Here is an 18,885-nt window from a genome sequence, read left to right on the forward strand (position 1 = left end):
TGACTCACCATGAAATCCTACATCAGCGCTAGTACCACTCTGCTGCTCGAAGTTGATCCTGCACTACCTGCGGTCCAATGACATGGGGCCGGGTAAGCCTGGCGCTAGCAGGGACCCCAACCTCGTCGCCATCGGTCAGAGAGCCACTGCTGAGAAATCCCAATCACTCATTCCACTGGGCCAGAATCCTGTAGGCCTCTTCCAGGGAATACCCCTCTCTTGCCATTTTGGGCTGCTGAATTTAGAGGGTATTCCTCTGATACTACGCAGGAAAGAGAGCACACCTACCTAGCAAAAAGGAGTGCTTGTGAAGTAAAAAGCTGCAATCGCTCAGTTTTGATAAAAAAAATAATCAAAACTGATCTTTAGAGCACCACAGCTATTGTATTTTGTTTTGTTTTTGCAGTGATCAGAGAAAATTTTTTTGTCACTGCGGTGGGATGGGCTGAATGCAAGTGCGGCCGAACGATCAGGCCTGATCGGACAAACGCTGCGTTTTTTAGTGGAGCCTACACTAAGGTGACCCTCACGTACTTGTATAGATCTGACTGCAATCAGTACTGATCACTTAGCGACAGTGATGACACTAATCAGCGACTAATTATTGACAGCAGTGTGGTGGGCTGGGCGCTAACTGACACTAACTACCTAACAAAGGGGCCTAGCTAACTAACTGGCCTAACTTAATACAGGGAGGGGGGATCAGGAGCCCGCAGGGGGCTGATTAGGGCCTGATCAGATGGGTGACAGTCACAGGAAGCTGGCAGGAGGCTATCAGGGGGTGATAAAAGGCTGTTTATAGTCCTTACAGAGGGGAGATCACAGGTAAACAATAGTAGGGGGGTGATCAGGAGCTGGCAGAGGGATGATTAGGGCCTGATCTGATGGGTGAGAGTGACAGGTGGTGACAGTTGGTGATCAGGGGATGAAAAGAAGGCTGTTTACAGGCCTTACACAGGGGAGATCAGAGGTAAACAATAGCAGGGGAGGGGGTCAGAGGGGGGTCTGAAGGGTGGGGGTGATCAGTAGCCCACAAGTGACCGATTAGGGCCTCATTGGATGGGTGAAAGTGACAGGTGGTGACAGTGGGTATTGGGGTGGGGGAGATCAGGTGTAAACAATGGCACTGGAGGTGATCAGAGGGGGGGTCTAAGAGCGATCAGGGGGTCAGATGTGCCTATATGTGGTGCAAATGTGTGCCGTTTTACTTACAGGGGCTGCCTGTTCTCTCTGGTGGCCGATCGACGCAGAAGAGACCACCAGAGGAGGAGGCAGCCAGTATAATACAGGTTTACTAAACAACACGCATTATACTTATTCTATTGGGCAGATCATTTCAATACAACCCGCCGGCACTGTTAATTGGCCAGCGGGCTGGTGACGGAGGGGGGGCCGCACAGCATGCTGGGCGCTGTGCGTGATCGCCCACAAAGCACTGCTCCAGGACCTTACGCCGGCAGGCAGTCCTGGGGTTGCCGCCGCGGCCACACCCATTGGTGTGACGCAGTCGGCTAGTGGTTAAAGGGAATCCTGAATTTGAAGGATCTTGGAATATACAACCTTTTTTCCCGGATCCCACCATGGGGACATCATTTTTCGAATGGCTGGTTGAACAGGAAAGGTTCTACCCTCTAACCCCAAATAGATGTCATCCCGAACTGATGATGGTACGACTGGCTCAGCTGTTCTGCTTCATAGACTGCTTTGAGCAATTCTGAAGTTTCTTTAGCATTAAACAAATACATATCCGGTTTCTGAGAGGTATCGTCTGCACCTGAGCCCGATTTACCACCATCTTCCCCCTCTTCTAAAGAGTAGTCAGCAGAAGAAGATACTGCTAATACTTGTACTTGTGTAACTGGCTGTGGATCGTGAGTGACCACAGCATGTCCCACCATAGGAGGTGGAGGTGTGGGTGGAAGTGGCTGCAAAATAGGGGCAGGAGCACTGGAGCAGGCAGTAATGGTACTGGAGGTAGTTGGGGAACACTCCCCTGTGCTGGAGAAGACATAACAGATCTAAACTTTTGATATGTGGATGTAAATTCTTTATAACATTCATCATGGCGTTCGAGGGGCAGAGGGTGGTTTTAAACAATTCTGACAGCGTGAACTAGTCCCGTTTTCTGCTAATTTTGTATCACATTGTTTGCTGTGCCAGGACTTGTCAACAGCCTTTACAGGGTGATCTGATTTAGCAGGAGAACCCTGTAACACACAACCAAATACCTGCATTAGCCTGTGATCTAAACTAACTAAAGTATGCAGAGATTAGGCTAATTGCATAACATTGCCCAGCAAACTTTTTGAAAAGTCACACGTGGACAGTCTGTATTAAGCAATGTATTACAACCAAAAAGGCAATCGAGGATCTATGCAGAGATAGATTAAATAGCCATGGATATGGGGCCTAATAATAAGACCTCCGGCTCCAATGTGAAAAATGCAACTCTATCAATCTGCCACTAACACAACCAGTTAATGGTAACTTGATCAAAGACAATGAATTTTGGTCTCACGTGTAATAGAAACATACAAATACTTTATTTTATCAAAAGGGAAAGGGATAAAACAGACATAAAATCAAAGGAAGGGATGTTGCGGAGTCAAAAAATGGCAATATTCATGGCCGGCCATACAATCATGACATATCACTCACTCCAAGCATACCAAACCCCTCTCTCTAACCTAGGGAACTCAGCGCTGAGGTAATTAGACTAAAAGGAGTGCAGCATAAAGCAATTCCATATATCTTCATGTGTAAATCCAGGTGCTTTAACTAGTGTCCATACTAAAGTTCACGAAGCAAAGGTCACAATAGATGGTAATAATAAATCGCATTCATCATATAGAGACATGCAAGGCGCGATCATTCTTGTTAATGTAGCTCCAGCAAGCTTCAAATCAGCACACAGCCATGCATGGAGAGAGAGTTCTCATCAATTTAGCTTTTAGCAAATGGCAGTAAGCGGTGCATAAGCATGCATGTCAAGACAATACAGGATGGATCTCACCAGTCTGGATACAAAGTTCCACAGCGCTGTTCGAATGCTCATAGGTTGAGTAGATGGGTGTTTTTTTGTCATTGGGGGCCCCCCTCCTCCGCTAGGTCGCCATATAGTGGAAGCTGTCAGCAGGCATATTGTGGGATTAGGGCTGGCTGGCGTCCCAGCTCAGCTGTGGTAACAATCTCCACGCTCCTCCAAATGGAACGCTCGCTCTGCTGTCAGCAAAATGCTCCTGGGTAGGGTAGTCCCATGTGAGGGAACGTCAGGACGGCCAGACGTGACTTTGACTCCGCCCACCGACGCGTTTCACACCGTGGGCGTTTCTTCAGGGTGTGGTTATGTCATGATTGTATGGCCGGCCATGAATATTGCCATTTTTTGACTCCACAACATCCCTTCCTTTGATTTTATGTCTGTTTTATCCTTTTCCTTTTTGATAAAATAAAGTATTTGTATGTTTATATTACACGTGAGACCAAAATTAATTGTCTTTGATCAATGTATTACAACCAGCCTTACATCTGTCCACTCTGCTCACTTGTCCTACAGAATCTGAGGGAGCCGCAGTGGGCTTGCTGGGTTCAGTGGGGAAGGCCTTTAACTGCTCCATGCCATCCACCGAGCAATCTGGCAGCTAGGAACGAAATGGCGCTCAGACACCACCAACTTCCGCTTTCAGTTGCCCGGAAGTCCGCCTTCTCCACTGCCTCCCGCCCTGCTCCAATCCGAGAACAGGAACTTGCTCCTGCGCACTAGACGCGCAGAGACGACAATGGAGCAGGGGATCCTCCAGTACTAGCAGGCTGAGACCACCGTTGGAGCTGCTAAATGCCACCCGGATGCAGGAGCCTTCTGCAAACCTCCGTGAGCAGGGAGAGCTCTACCACGCAGTCCCCCAGCAAATCCAGCGGAGAAGGCTCATAAGAAAAAGATGAGACAGGAACCAAACATGTATACCCTGCCTCGTGACGTGTTGCTTCCTTCAGGTGGGAAACACAAAACTGAGGAGGCTGGTTTGGGGGAAGGTTAAATAGGGGCTAATTAATTTAATTGTGATGAGTTTCCTCTGGGGGTGGAGCAGGCTTCCTCTCTAGTATTCAGCCATCCTGGAGGATGAGGGGTTAAAGTTTCTCATACAGCTCCTTCCATTCATGAGAGATAAGCTCCAATATGGAATTGTGGATAGGAAAGGAAGGGCCAGCAACCTCCTGGTGTTCCTTATATATCTCATCCTCCACTGTTGAAGATTTAGGTATAATCAACATACATATCTAATGCTCCACGTATATACAGCAATAGGTCATCTGTTCGTTTGGGTCATAATCAGAATTTTCCTTTCCACTTTTTAAAGTATCCTCCTCCTGGGCAGATGTTACCACCCCCAGCCTCTTCCCCTTCAGAAGAAGAAGATTCTAAATTTGGCCTAGCCTGTTATTGAACCTCTTTAATGACTGCCAGAACCAACTGTTCCACTACAGCAGGACTACCAGGAATGCTTTGAGGAGTTAAAGCATTCTTTAAATTCTTAAAGGTGTCTTTCATTTCCTCATGAAACAATCATTTACTTTAAAGAGGATTCCCCTTCAAAAACAATCTTAGTACAAGCGTGACAAAGAGGCTTTACAGCGATCCTGAGCCGAAGCCCAGGATCAAAATCAGATACAGTATAATCTCAATATAGTAAACTCCAGGGGACCAGGTGGTTTACTAGATCAGAAGTTTGCTAGATCAGAAATAGCCCAGTATGCGTGGCCCATTATCTGCTGCAAAGGAGCAACTCTGTCCTCCCATTGGAGATACAGTCAGTACTAGCACTTGCACATTATATGGACTACAAGGTTAATTATACCTTAGGGTTGCATAGCCAAGCTGGACAAATCACATTGCAGCTGTCACTGAACAGAGGCAGAATGGCTCCGATACCTTCATTTTTGGGACTTTCAGCACATGTCCTGCAAAAATCTTTCTGCTCCCACTTGAGCCAATCATGAAGCCTCTCTTCAAAATACAGCCAATCATAATAAGTCACTCACATCTATAATGCGAGTGGCTCTGATACCTCTGCAGGCTGGACTTGGCACTCTACTCTCCACTCAGTTTTGCAGCAAGTAGGCCTGCTCTGATCTGCATTACAAGAGACAGTAGCATGTACTGTGCTCCACATGCTACCAGGAGCGTCACCGCTAACAAGGGAAGAGACACCTGGGAGTGCGTACTATCTCGTGGGAGGCTTGTGACGATACTTTTATCAGTGATTGCAAAGTGGAAGTGGTAACACTGCATCCTCTTGTTTAATTTCACATTATTCCTCATTTTCCCAAGGCTGCTTTTTTGTACAGTACTGTATATTGAGCGCCGATGCCATTCTTCTTGTCTTACAAATGTTATCAGGCATAAATTCATCTGCCACCCGCCTGAAGAAAGCAGTTAAACATGGGTTTCACACTGACATATGATGCATGCACCGCCCACTGTTTACTACATCCAGAGCCAGCGTCATGTTTACTGTAACAGAAAGTTTATGATATCAGTTTACTATACCAGGCATTGCTCCCATAAACTTATAATGGAGATTGGCCGGGACCTGGAGAGCTAGTTTACTATATCAAAATGTTTCCTATATTCAAGTTTTTATTTATGAGATTATACTGTACTCAAAACCTTAGGATCCTATTGAGGCTTCCCTTGCTACTCAGATGTATCCCATTACTAAGCGGGGCTCTCCTCCAGATCGACACTGCGCTCCTTCCTGTCTTGCAGCGTGGCCGCGCCATAGACACACGAGCACGGCCATGCATAGGCAGTAGCACGGAGCCCGACGTTCCGGCTTACTGTGCGGCTACTGTACAGCCACCATACAAAGAGAAGAGTTGCGTGGCCCCGATGTGATTAGTGACAGTGCTTGTTTGCTAATCTTCCGGGGAGGGGGGTGGCGTGCTCAGCAACGGGGGACATAAGAATACAAAAGGAAGCCTCAACAGGCTTCTCAGGCTTCCCTCTATTTAGGTAGTATATAATATTGTACCTGCGCTTTGGCTCGGGTACACTTTAGATAAGAAAAGACCAATAATTTCTTGCAAAACGTCACAAGCCCTCAATTTAGGTTTAGAGGTGTAAGAAGACTTCTTTGCATCCTGCAACAAAACATACAAGACATAAGTCTAAGTATCCCAACAGTCATGGCTACCAGGGACTGAGTGGCAAAAATCCTTTTTTTTTTAATTTTTTTTTTTTTTGTGTTTCATGTAAAGCTACCAGAGTGGTAGCTACATGAAACACCACTAGAGGGCGCATGTGTCCCTCTAGTGCGATCGTCGCCGGCATCAATAGCAAACAGGGGAACGCGTATATAACGCGCTCCCCTGTTTGGCTTCTCCTGTCGCCATGGCGACGATTGGAATGACGTCATGGACGTCAGACACCTCCGATCCAGCCCATAACGCTGCCCGGAACTCATTGGTCCGGGCAGCGCAGGGCTCTGGCGGGGGCCCTCTTGCGCCGCTGCGTATGGGCGATCGCCGCAGAGCTAGCTGCGCGTACAGCATTTTGAATGGAGGAAATCGCCCCACCAGGGGCTGAGATATCTTCCTGCGCGGCATAGCCTGAGCTCAGCTCGGGCTTACTGCCAAGAAGGTTAAATAGTTCCCCAGCCTCCACGTGCCCCAGCTTCCTTTAAGCGAATGGAGAGTGTCCTTTGGTCCGCTAGGTACTTCCTCATTACACCTGACGGAAGTGAGGCCTCTCCTTTGCTGCTCCAGAGGGCGCAACAATGCTCCTGTACTCCCCCAGCAGTAGCGTCCGCAGCTGAACATGCACTCCAGTGCATAGCTGGAAGCTGCAGAAGTCAGCCGACTTCCAGCGAAAATGAACCCTCACCAGCCTGGAAGGCAAGAACGCCAAACCATGCGGCTGAAAGGAGTCCATAGTGGCGCAACATGGGTCCCGGCAGAGCCTACCAGCCTTGAGTACTGGGGACCCAGAAAGAACTGCCACATCTGGCGGATGAACCGCACTGGAATCCATACCCAGAGATTTCACCCGGTCAGACGGAAAGCAGCCTGCCACCTACCCTCAAACCCATAGACGAGGCTGAAGCAGGCCTTACTGCATCCTATTGCAACAGGTACAATAAAAATACCGATGTCTTCATGCTATAGTGTGCTTTTAAAGCCTTACTGTGTTTCCTGTCCCTTTCAGGTAGGAGTAGTAATCTCCAACCTTCATCATGTGAGACCTAATGAAAATAGTGTGTATGTATGTAGCTTTATTTCTGGACAGAATGCAGACTAAACAGAATCTAAAAAAGTGCTGATGTTTGTCTGCTGATAACCTCTGAAAAAAATTAGGTATACATTAGAAATCTTATTCTTGTTTAACATCTGCTAAATTGACACTGTGGAATTTTCCTTCAAATACACCAGTCCACAGTGAAAAATAGAAAAGACTTTTCAAAATCGGTAAAATAGGAACACTTATAATATTCCGCCGCAACCTCCCCCCTAACCCCCAGCCTTGGCGCACTACTTATACTCGCAACTTCCAGAGGGCAATACGCGCCACTGAACGGAAATGGAGGAAAACTCAACTTAACCAGGATTTCCTACAGTACAAGCCTAACCAGCTGCAGTTCCACACTGCCCTTGCTGATGCAAAGCAAGAATACTTTACCAAGCTCATCGGAGTACAAGCTTCCAACCCCCAGTGTCTTCTTGCCACTTTCAACTCCCTGCTTAAACCCAGTCCCCAACCCTTCGTTTCCTCCCTCTCTGCCACAGATTTAGCCACCCACTCCAACAAAATTGTCTCCATCCGTCAGGAAATATCCAATCTTCAACTCCCACCCCCTCCCAACCAGCTCCTCCTCCTCCACCCTATCCCCCCCTCACCTCCTTTACTCCTACTACCACTGAGGAAGTCAACCACTTACTGCAGACTTCCCATACCACTCCCTACCCCCTTGACCTCATTCCTTCTGATTTACTCCAGCCTCACTTCACGGATTTGACCCCAGTCCTCACTACCCAGTTTAACCTCTCACTATCCTCAGGCACCTTTTCCCCTGACTTCAAGCAGGCCACTGTACTACCCCTGCTCAAGAAACCCTCCCTCGACCCCTCACTACCCTCCAACTACCGCCCTATCTCCCTCCTCCCCTTTGCCTCAAAACTCCTTGAGCGTCTGGTTCACAAATGCCTGACCCAGTACCTCAATGCCAACTCACTGATAGACCCACTGCAATCTGGATTTCGGCCTGCCCACTCAAGCGAAACAGCTCGCACCAAAGTGGTCCATGACCTTGCCTTAGCTAAAGCTGAAGGTAAATACTTCATTCTCCTCCTACTTGACCTTTCAGCAGCTTTTGACACAGTAGATCATCCCTTACGCCTCCAGTCTATGGGCATTCACGACCTCACCCTGACCTGGCTTTCATCCTACCTCTCTAACTGCTCTTTCATAACCTCCTTCAATGAGTCCTCATCCACCCCCAACCACCTCTCGGTGGGAGTCCCCCAAGGCTCGGTCCTTGTCCCCCTACTGTTCTCCCTATACACATCCTCCTCTGGCAAGGTTATCTCCTCCATGGGTTTTAACTATCATCTGTATGCTGACACCCAGATCTACCTCTTTACCCCTGACATACCCCCCACTACCATGGACAAGGTCTCCTCCTGGATGTCAGCCATCTCCTCCTGGATGTCCGCTAGGTTCCTGAAACTAAATATAGACAAAACAGAATTTATGATCTTCCCACTCCGGCCATCCTTTAACCTCCCAGATGTGCATGTCACGGTTAACCACACTACCATTCGCCCTACCTCTCAAGCCCGCTGTCTGGGTGTCACCCTAGACTCCGCACTCTCCTTCACTCCCCACATCCAAAACCTCACAAAGATCCGCCCTTTCCTGACCTCTGCCACCACCAAACTTCTCATCCAGGCCCTCATAATTTCCCCCCTTGACTACGGCAATGCCCTTCTGTCTGGTCTCCCTATGACCCGAATAGCAATGCTCCAGTCCATCACAAATTATCCACTTCTCCCATCGCTCCACCACGGCGGCTCCCCTCCGTGAATCCCTCCACTGGCTTCCTATCCAGTCCAGAATCAAGAGTCAAGGTACTGTGTCTGACCTACAAATCTGTCCACAAAACCTGTCCAACCTACATTTCCGATCTTACTCAGAGGAACACACCTAGCTGCTCACTCTGCTCCTTGAATGAACTTGACCTGCCCACCCCCTGCATCATCCAGTCCCATGCACGCCTCCAGGACTTCTCAAGAGCTGCTCCAACACTATGGAACTCCCTACCTCCACCCATAAGGGCAGCCCCCTCCTTCAAAATCTTTTCACTCTGGCCTACCACCCCTCACAAGTGTCCTAAACCCGCAGCTGAACTCTGGTCCCCTACCTTTCGTGTCCCTACCTCTCCCTCTAGATTGTAAGCCTTTGGGCAGGGTCCTCCTCCTCATGCACCTCCATTACTTTGCACCCATGCTATGCATTTGAGTGAACTCAACTTGCCTAATCTCCATGCTCCCATCCAGTGACTGACTAAGCATTACCTTGTACTCATACTGTGCTGCGTGATCTGGTTTTTCTTGTATTCCTGTATTGTCATATTGCTGTATGTCACCCCTAAATATTGTCTGTAACCTAAACTTATGTCCAGCGCTGCGTAATATGTTGGCACTTTATAAATACAATAAATAAATAAAATATATAGAGCAGACTTCCCTAATAATGTATGTATACTTGTTCCAGACAAAGATACAACATTATGGTTACTCAACTAAAAATTAATCGTGTCACCTTCACTTCTTATGTAGGTTAAAATAGTAACCAGATTTCCATGATCACAACCAAACACACAACTTGCATGCTTTATATTGATTTCTCCTGTAGGATAATGTAATCATTTCTAATGTTTATTGGTATGTTTACATACAGTATATGCTAAATTAAAAATTATAGAGCTGAATCATAAAAATATTTGCTATCTTTTGGGCGGAAAGTGAATGTGAAATTCAGAAGATAGTCTGTGCATTCCAGGAGCCAGCAGGAAATTTTAATGACAGCTCTATTAATTAGGAGAAAAATGCAAACTAGTCATCTGCAATTTTAACCACTCTGCCGGGACAAGTAACTACGTCCCTGCAAAATGCCACAACTCTGTGCAGGGACGTAGCTACTACGTCCCTCCCCACCAAGCGTTCTTGCTCACCCCCGCCAGTCTGTAGCCACTAGATCAATGAATGGGATACACAGTTCCCATTCATTGATCTAAGTTCCCGTGTGAATGACCGCAGCCGTCTATTTAGGCGGCTCCGCCATTCACAAAACCCGTCCACACATCACTTACTCTATGCTTGCTAATATTAGCATGAGAAAGTGAGCGAGGACATCTTGTGGCCAAAAAGTAAAACTCCATCTACTTTTTTTTCAATAAAAACATTTTTCCCCCTTATTTTTACATTTAAAATTTACCCCTGACCTCCCACACTCCCCATTAGCTACCAAAAAAATGTTTGAGAAAAAAAAAATTAACAAATAAAAAAAATACATAGTTACCTTAGGGGCTAAACTTTTTTAATATTTATTTAAAGAGTATTACTGTTATTTTATAAATTATGGGCCTGTAATTAGGGATGGAAGCAAAACTGAAAAAAATGTACCTTTATTTCCAAATATTGGTGCCATTCATTGTACTAGGGAAAAATTTTTAATGTTGCAATAACCATGACAAATGGGCAAATAAAATGTGTGGGTTTTAATATTGGTAGCATGTATTATTTTAAAAAACTGTAATGGCTGAAAACTGAGAAATAATAATTTTTTTTCTATTTTTCTCTTATGATTCTCGTTAATCAGAATCAATATACTTTGCCAAGTTTGCACGTAAAAGGAATTTGTCTTGGCAGTTGCTTAACAAACGCAAACAAAAATACAAGGATAGACAGTATGTATATAACAAGTCAAGTATGGGAGTATAGTGGCAGTAAGCAAGGCTAGAATAAAATAATTCTTAGCAAAAAAAAGTAGCTTTGTTGTGATAAGTACGGTAGTAATAAAGTTATAGGTGAATGAATAGAAGGAGCACTGGCAAGGTGAAAATTGCTTTGTTTTTTTTTTTTTTAAGGAAAAACCCTTTGAGGTGAAGTGGATAAATTACCTATGGCAGATCTAAAAGCTGTAAAGGCATTAGACTACTTGTACTAGAGGATGGAGAAATGTAAGAGTCTCCATACCTGTATGGCGGCCTACGCTTCTCACCCGCGTACTGAAATAGGTCATCCCTAAAATACTGTGGCACTTCATAATCCTCAAGCAGTTTCTTTCTTTTGGGATGTTCTCCATAACTGCTGTCAAAGATGTACAGTGGGCTGTCATCACGAGTGCCCTCCATATACTCAATGTAATACTTCATCTTCATCTTCACAGAATATCCATCATTGTCTTCCCCACATTTGAACTTCTGGTTGCGGTACTTGCGTTTCAGCCTTTCTAGTGTCCATTTCTCCTGAGCTGGCCAACCAAGCTGAGCATTGACAATCACTACTGGCTTATAAGGCTTCTCATATCGTTCAATAAATTCTTCGACACTGAGCTGTGTGGCATCAACACGTTCCACAGTATCCTGTTTTAGGGAGAAGGGGGGGGGGGGGGAGGAAGCACAAAACGTGTCTCAAAAATGAGAATTTCAGCAGTAATATAGCTATAAATTCAAATATCTTTGTTAATTTGTAGTTAAATCTCTAACATGCGCTAAAGCTATCTATACAAATTCACAAAGTCCACGCCCAGTACTTTATGTAAGAAAAGAAAACCAGTCTCTTGAAAGTAGTAAATTCCACACATTTTTATACCTAAACTGCACTTTTATACCTAAACTGCATTTACATGACAGCTCTACTGTTCCCCTCCTCGTCTTAAAATACACCACTGCATAAAGGCACCCTGAGCAGAGGCACTGGGTATGCATTTAAGCATACCCACGTATAACTGGTAATGCCAATACACTCACCCTGTTATTTGTTAAAGTCTCCACCTCACGGTTTGCCCATTCTAAAATACATTACAGTGGCGACCCTTTCAAAAGTCGCGCTGTGACCTCGGAACAGGAAGCCTGCGGGTCCTATCTGCGCATGCTTCTTCCACCTCTGTCCCCCTCCCCTCTGCCGCACGTTATACGTGCACAGCAATATGATGCACGGCAGAAGGGAACAGAGAAGGAAGAAGCCGGGAAGCCTGCACATGCGCAGAGAGGACCTGCAGGCTTCCTAAAGGTCACAGCGCGACTTTCATCAGAGTCGCCGCAGCAATGTAATTTAGAATGGGCAAACCGGGAGACGGAGACTAACAAGAGGCAGGGTGAGTTTGCATTACCAATTATACATGGGTATGCTTAAATGCATATCCAGTCGCTCAGGGTCCCTATAAGGCTGCGTGGTATCTTGTCTCCTAAGCCCTAGGTACAGCACTGGAGAGAAGTGGAGCAGTCACATGACCATGAAGTTTAGACTTACAATAAGACATTTTCGGATTTTAGTTTCAAAAGGCAATGGTATTCCATTAGTGCAGATGGCTAATGGTGGATTAGACTGCTGAATAAGTGACATTAACGGGAACCTGAAGTGAGAGGTATATGGAGGCTGCCATGCTTCTTTCTTATTAAACAATAATAGTTGCCAGGCAGTCTTGCTGATCTCTTTGGCTGTAGTAGTGACTGAATCACACATCTGAAACAAGTATGTGGCTAATCTTGTCAGATTTTGTAAGAAACACACAATGGTCTACAGCTAAAAGTAGTACAGGCTAAGGATTGTCAGGACTGCCAGGGCCAGGCAACTGATGTTGTCCAAAATGAAAAAAAAAAAATGGGGAAAAAAAGGAACATAGGCAAATTCTAAGTAAGATTAGAACTCTGTACATAAACGGCTCTCATCATGAGGTTGATTCATTATAACGAACGCAGCTGTCAGCGCGAGTTAATTTGAAGAACCACAAGATAAAATTAGTGTGCACACGCTACACACGGTCCTTCCTGCATAGCGTGTGCTTTAAACTTATGCAAGATAAACCTAATTGTCACAATAGCTTGTAGCGCAACTGCGAAAGTCCATTAGCGTGGGCAAGCTAGTGAACTATCAGGATTAGGTTTAGCTTGTATAACTTTAGAGCGCACGCTACATAGAAAGGGCCGTGTGTAGCATGCACCTGCTAATTCAAATTACCACGCACTGACAGCTGCATTAGTTATGCATGAACTTCCATGTTAGTTCAGGAAGCATACAATGCTTTTAAATTTTTCTTATTGTAAAAAGTAATTTTTTTTGCACATTTTTTTTTAAAATCACTTTTTCTCGTATAGAAAAAGTTCACGTTGCAGCTACAATCGGTATGGTTTAACCAGTTCACCCCCAAGGGTTTTTACCCTAACGGACCAGAGCAATTTTCACCCGTCAGTGCTCCTCTCTTTTATTCCCTAATAAACTTTATTATTACTTATCACAAGAAATGGATCTATACCTCATTTTTTCCGCCACCAATTAGGCTTTCTGTGGGTAGTACAATTTTGCTAAAAAAATTTTTGTATTCTAAATGGGTTTTAATGGGAAAAATAAGAAAATAATGGGAAAAAAAAGCATTATTTCTCAGCTTTTGGCCATAATAGTTTTTAAATTAAACGTTCTCCTGTGGATAAAACCGACATTTTATTTGCCCAGTTGTCCCGATTATTAAACCGTTCAAATTTTGTCCCTATCACAATGTATGGTGACAATATATTATTTTGAAATATAGGCGTTTTGTTTGTTTTTGTTTGGTCCACAATTACATTGTAGTTTTTTTTTTAAACTGATTTTTGTGGGGGGGGGGGGGGGGGGGGGGGGGTAAGTTATGCATGCATGTGCCTGTACATGTATTTTTATTTTTTGGCCACAAGATGGCGCTAGTGAACACTCTCCCATTAGAGGAAGTTTTTTTTTAGTTTTTTTTTTACATTTAAAGGATACATGTGACATCATGAGATAGACATGTGTATGTACAGTGCCTAGCACACTAATAACTATGCTGTGTTCCTTTTTTTATTTCTCTGTCTGATAGAGTTAAATATCAGGTATGTAAGTGGCTGACTCAGTCCTGACTCAGACAGGAAGTGACTACAGTGTGACCCTCACTGATAAGAAATTCCAACTATAAAACACTTTCCTAGCAGAAAATGGCTTCTGAGAGCAGGAAAGAGATAAAAAGGGGAATTTCTTATCAGTGAGGGTCACACTGTAGTCACTTCCTGTCTGAGTTAGGACTGAGTCAGTCATTTACATACCTGATATTAAACGCTTTCAAGGAGAGAAAGAAAAAAAAAGGAACACAGCATAGTTATTTGTGTGAGAGGTACTGTACATACACATATGTATCATGTCACATGTCACTTCTGGTTTCCTTTAACTACACTGACTGTTTCCTATTTTATGAATGGACGTGGCCGCTGATCGCCATTCCAGGCACTGTAGTTGGGTAGAGGACCGTGCTCGGCCCTCTTCCCCAATCACTGAACATGGAATCCCACGTGAAACGGCAGCGGCATGCACATGTGTGGAGCAGCGACGGGAACAAATAACATATTAAACCGTCCTGTTGCCGTTAACAGGCTCTAACATGACGTTTTAATATGCTACATTGTCATTAAGTGGTTAAAAGGAAATAAATAGGGCAGCCTCGATATACCTCTTACTTTAGGTTCCCTTTAAGAATCAGAGGCTCTACAACAAGACTGACTGCAGGTAACTCTCACAAATAATTAGAGGTCGAGAAGCTATCTCAGTTTATTTTCCCTTCAGGTTTACTTTAAAATGACTGGGTCTGAGCTATGGTTTTAAACTGAACAACTTGCGTACAGATATTTAAAGGGCAACTGAAGCGAGAGGGATATAGAGGGTGCTATATTTCCTTTTAAGCAATACCATCTGCCTGGCCATCCTGTTGATCTTCAGCCTCTAATACCTTAACCTTCCTGGCGGTAACCCCGAACTTAGTTCGGGGTAAGACGCGCAGGAGGTTTTCTCAGGCCCTGCTGGGCCGATTTGTTTCATTTTTTTTTTTTTTTTTTTTTTGCACTTTGCTAGCTGCGTCAGCACACCGATCGCCGCGCCGAGCACCCCCCCCCCCCCAGACCCCGTGCGCTGCCTGGCCAATCAGTGCCAGGCAGCGCTGAGGGGTGGATCGGGACTCCCAATGACGTCACGACGTCGCTGACGTCATCCCGCCCCGTTGCCATGGCGACGGGGGAAGCCCTCCAGGAAATCCCGTTCTTTGAACGGGATTTCCTGATTGGAGATCGCCGAAGCCCTGGGCTCGCTACATGATTTAAAATAAAAACAAAAAACTGCTGCGCTGCCTCCTGGCGGAATTCATTTGACCGCCAGGAGGGTTAATGCCTGGTACACACCATGCAATTTCCCATCAGAAAGATTAGTGGATAGATCATTTCCGACAGATTCGAATGGATTTCCGATCATTCTTCTGATCGGAAATTAGGTCGGCCCTGTTGGAAATTATCTATTTGACCCATCTGATAGGAAATTACATGGTGTGTACTACGCTTTAGCCAGAAACCCTAAAGAAGCATGCATCAGATCAGGTGTGAGTGACATTATCAGATCTGATGAGATTAGCTGCACGGTTGTTTCTGATGAGTTTCAGACAATTCAGACAATAGTGCATTCAAATATATCAGCAACGCTGCCAGTCAAATGGTATTGTTTAAAAGGAAATAAATATGGCAACCCCATATTATTATCATTTCAGATGTCCTTTAAAATGAAATGAAACCCAGCATTTCTTCTTTGCTCTAAAAGGTTATTTACAGCATATAATATACTTTTTTTTTTTTTTTAGTAAAAAAATGGCATACAAAGGGTTAAATCACAAGACTGACTTTTTCTCCTGCAGGGGCAGACACATCCGATCTGGTGATAACCTTATCTTGTGTTTACATTCCTCATTTGATACAAGTAAGTAAACAGTCTCTGACTGTGCAGAAACTTCTGCTAATGAGTCCTGAACTGAAACACTCCTCAGAAATCATTATTGGGTGCATTTGCAATAGAAATACAACAGTTATGAATAAAATGCACCAGCAGCTTTCAAAGTAAATAAACTGAACTTTGGGAACTTATAATTTCCAAATGAATAATACTACTTGTGCACAAAATCAAATATAATTCTATGGGTTATAAAAAGTAGAGATGGCCCGAACGGTTCCCGGCGAACTTCCGGTAGTTCGCGGTCGCGGAGAACCGCAAACTTTTCCGGAAGTTCAGTTCGCCCCCATAATGCACCATTAGGGTCAACTTTGACCCTCTACATCACAGTCAGCAGGCACCTTGTAGCCAATCAGGCCACACTCCCTCCTGGAGCCACTCCCCCCTTATAAAAGGCAGGCACCGCCGGCCATTACACTCACTTGTGTGCCTGCAGTAAATAGAGAAGGGACAGCTGCTGCTGCAGACTATCATAGGGAAAGATTAGTTAGGCTCTTGTAGGCTTGTTAGCTTGCTCCTTGCTGATTCTTATTGCTAAAATAGCACCCCACAACAACTCTTTTGAGAGCTAATCTTGTTCTTGTGATCTATTTTTTTTCCTGTGTGTCCCACTGACACTTGTGTTGCATAGACAGCCTTGATAATTCATACTGTGAGTGTGCCACTGCCAGGCCCAGCACATTCAGGGACTACCTGTGTGTGTGTGTGCACGCACGCGACAGGCAGCTGCACATTGTAAACCCTAGTACTGCATATACCTAGTACCTGTTCACAGTGCACCCACCTACCTACGTGAGCTGAGCGCACACAGTGTCACTGTGCCTGTCCGCTACCTGTCTGTGTGACAGGTGCACATTGTAATACCCAGTACTGCATATACCTACCTGTTGTTCACAGTGCACCCACCTACCTACGTACCTACCAAGTGCTTTGAGTCCGACAGGAGAAAGGCGCTATACAAATACTGCAATAATAATTACGTGAGTTGAGCACACGCAGTGTCATTGTGCCTGTCCGCTACCTGTGTGTGTGACTGATACACATTGTAATACCCATCACTGCCTATACCTACCTGTTGTTCACAGTGCACCCACATCACTGCATATACCTACCTGTTGTGTTCAGTGCACCCACCTACCTACGTGAGTGCACGCAGTATGATATACCACTCCGTGCATACCTGTTAACTGCACCTGTGTGACTGCACATTGTTTAGTCAAGTTTGTGCATACCTTTCACTTCATCCCCCCCCCCCCCCCCCGATATGGACAAAACGAACAAAACAGGTAGAGGAAGAGGTAGAGGCAGACCCAGATAAAGGCCACCCGGCAGGTCTGTGCGAGGTCGTGTTGATGTGATTTTGTGCGGCCCTTGACCATAGTACAGTACAAAGTAAAGTACAAGAAGGCATGTCCCATCGACTCCCAAGATTGTCAGGACGTGGTTGACTATAACACAGAACACCTCATTTTCCGCAGCCACCAGAGCTACTACAAGCACCACATCCGTTACATTTGACACTTCGCCGGAGTTAATTGGTGGGGAATTAACAGATTCACAGACATTGTTACAACCAGATGAAGGCGTTAAGCAAGTTACACCACCTCATAAGTGGTTAGGCGGCGACACTATGGAAGTAACGTGTGAAGATGAAGCACCTGCTGTTGGTGCAGTTTTGGAACGGTGAGGCAAGCGAAGCAGGGCAGGATGATTATGACGATATGGATCCCACGTATATTCCCAATAGAGGGGATGAACAGGGGAACAGTTCAGAGGGGGAGTCAGATAGGAGTAGGAGGAAACGAGTTGCTGAAAGAAGCAGGGGGAGCTTGTCAGAAACAGCTAGTGGCAGTGTCCGGCGGCATGTATCGCCACCTATGTACAGCCAGCCAACATGCCCTTCAACGTCAGCTGCTGATGCCACCATAGTGCTATCACCCCAGGGGGGCTCAACGGTTTGGATATTTTTTTTTTTTTTTTACTGTGTGTAAATTTTTTTTTTCACTTCGTTTTATTGTCATAGAAAAGATCTTAATAACAGTTACAACAATAAACTGACCTGTTAAGGCCAAATTCTACAACATAGTGTACATTAATTGTGCAAAATGTCCATAGAATGCATGAACTGGATGTTAAAAAACTAAGTGACGCTAAGCATAAAAAAAAAAACAGAGAACACTAATCAACATTATACCCCTCCTGAGGGTTTCTCTGATAAAGTTATGCACAGAACCAGTCCCTGAAATGAATAATACCTTTGATATTCCCCGGGTCAAACCATAAGTTAGTTGTCAAAAAGCTCACCTTGAGGCCAGAGTTCCCAGTTAAGCTGAAATATTTGATAAGTATCATGTAAAGTGTGGTACAGAAAATCCACTAGTCTGATGTCCTCAATTCTTTGTAGTATCTGAGCATTAGGGATGGAGGGTGATTTCCAATTTCTAGCTACTGCCCATAAAATTGCACATATTACCACATAATAAATTCTTTTCCACTTTTTGGGGACACTTTCATTATATTTAAGTAATAATACATGTTGGGGTTCCAGCTTAATAGAGGTTGAAGCAGCCCTAGAAAGTTTATTTTTAAATGTATCCCAAATAAAGTTTACTACTGGGCATTCCCAGAATAAATGTAAATAAGAACCCTCTTGGTTACACCCCCTAAAGCATAGTGAGGAAATGCTAGGAAAAATTCTGTGTAGTTTTTGTGGGGTTCGATACCATCTTGTGGCCAGTTTGATCATTGTGTCTCTAATCATTGGGGTTTTAGTGATGGACATCATATTATCTCCAATTTTGTGCCATTCTTCTAAAGAAAGATTCACCTGAAGCT

At 44.8% G+C, this 18,885-nt stretch overlaps 1 protein-coding gene across 1 annotated transcript in view; it reads right to left on the bottom strand.

The window, feature by feature from the left end:
* Positions 1–18,885, bottom strand: part of JMJD6 (jumonji domain containing 6, arginine demethylase and lysine hydroxylase) — a 293,711-nt gene that overhangs the window by 203,568 nt on the left and 71,258 nt on the right. The window contains exon 2 of the mRNA XM_068261994.1: positions 11,254–11,642. Coding sequence (XP_068118095.1) covers positions 11,254–11,642 — 389 coding nt within the window. The remainder of the gene's footprint in view (positions 1–11,253; positions 11,643–18,885) is intronic.

The sequence above is a fragment of the Hyperolius riggenbachi genome, chromosome 12, assembly GCF_040937935.1.
Source record: "Hyperolius riggenbachi isolate aHypRig1 chromosome 12, aHypRig1.pri, whole genome shotgun sequence".
Taxonomy (NCBI): Eukaryota; Metazoa; Chordata; class Amphibia; order Anura; family Hyperoliidae; genus Hyperolius; species Hyperolius riggenbachi.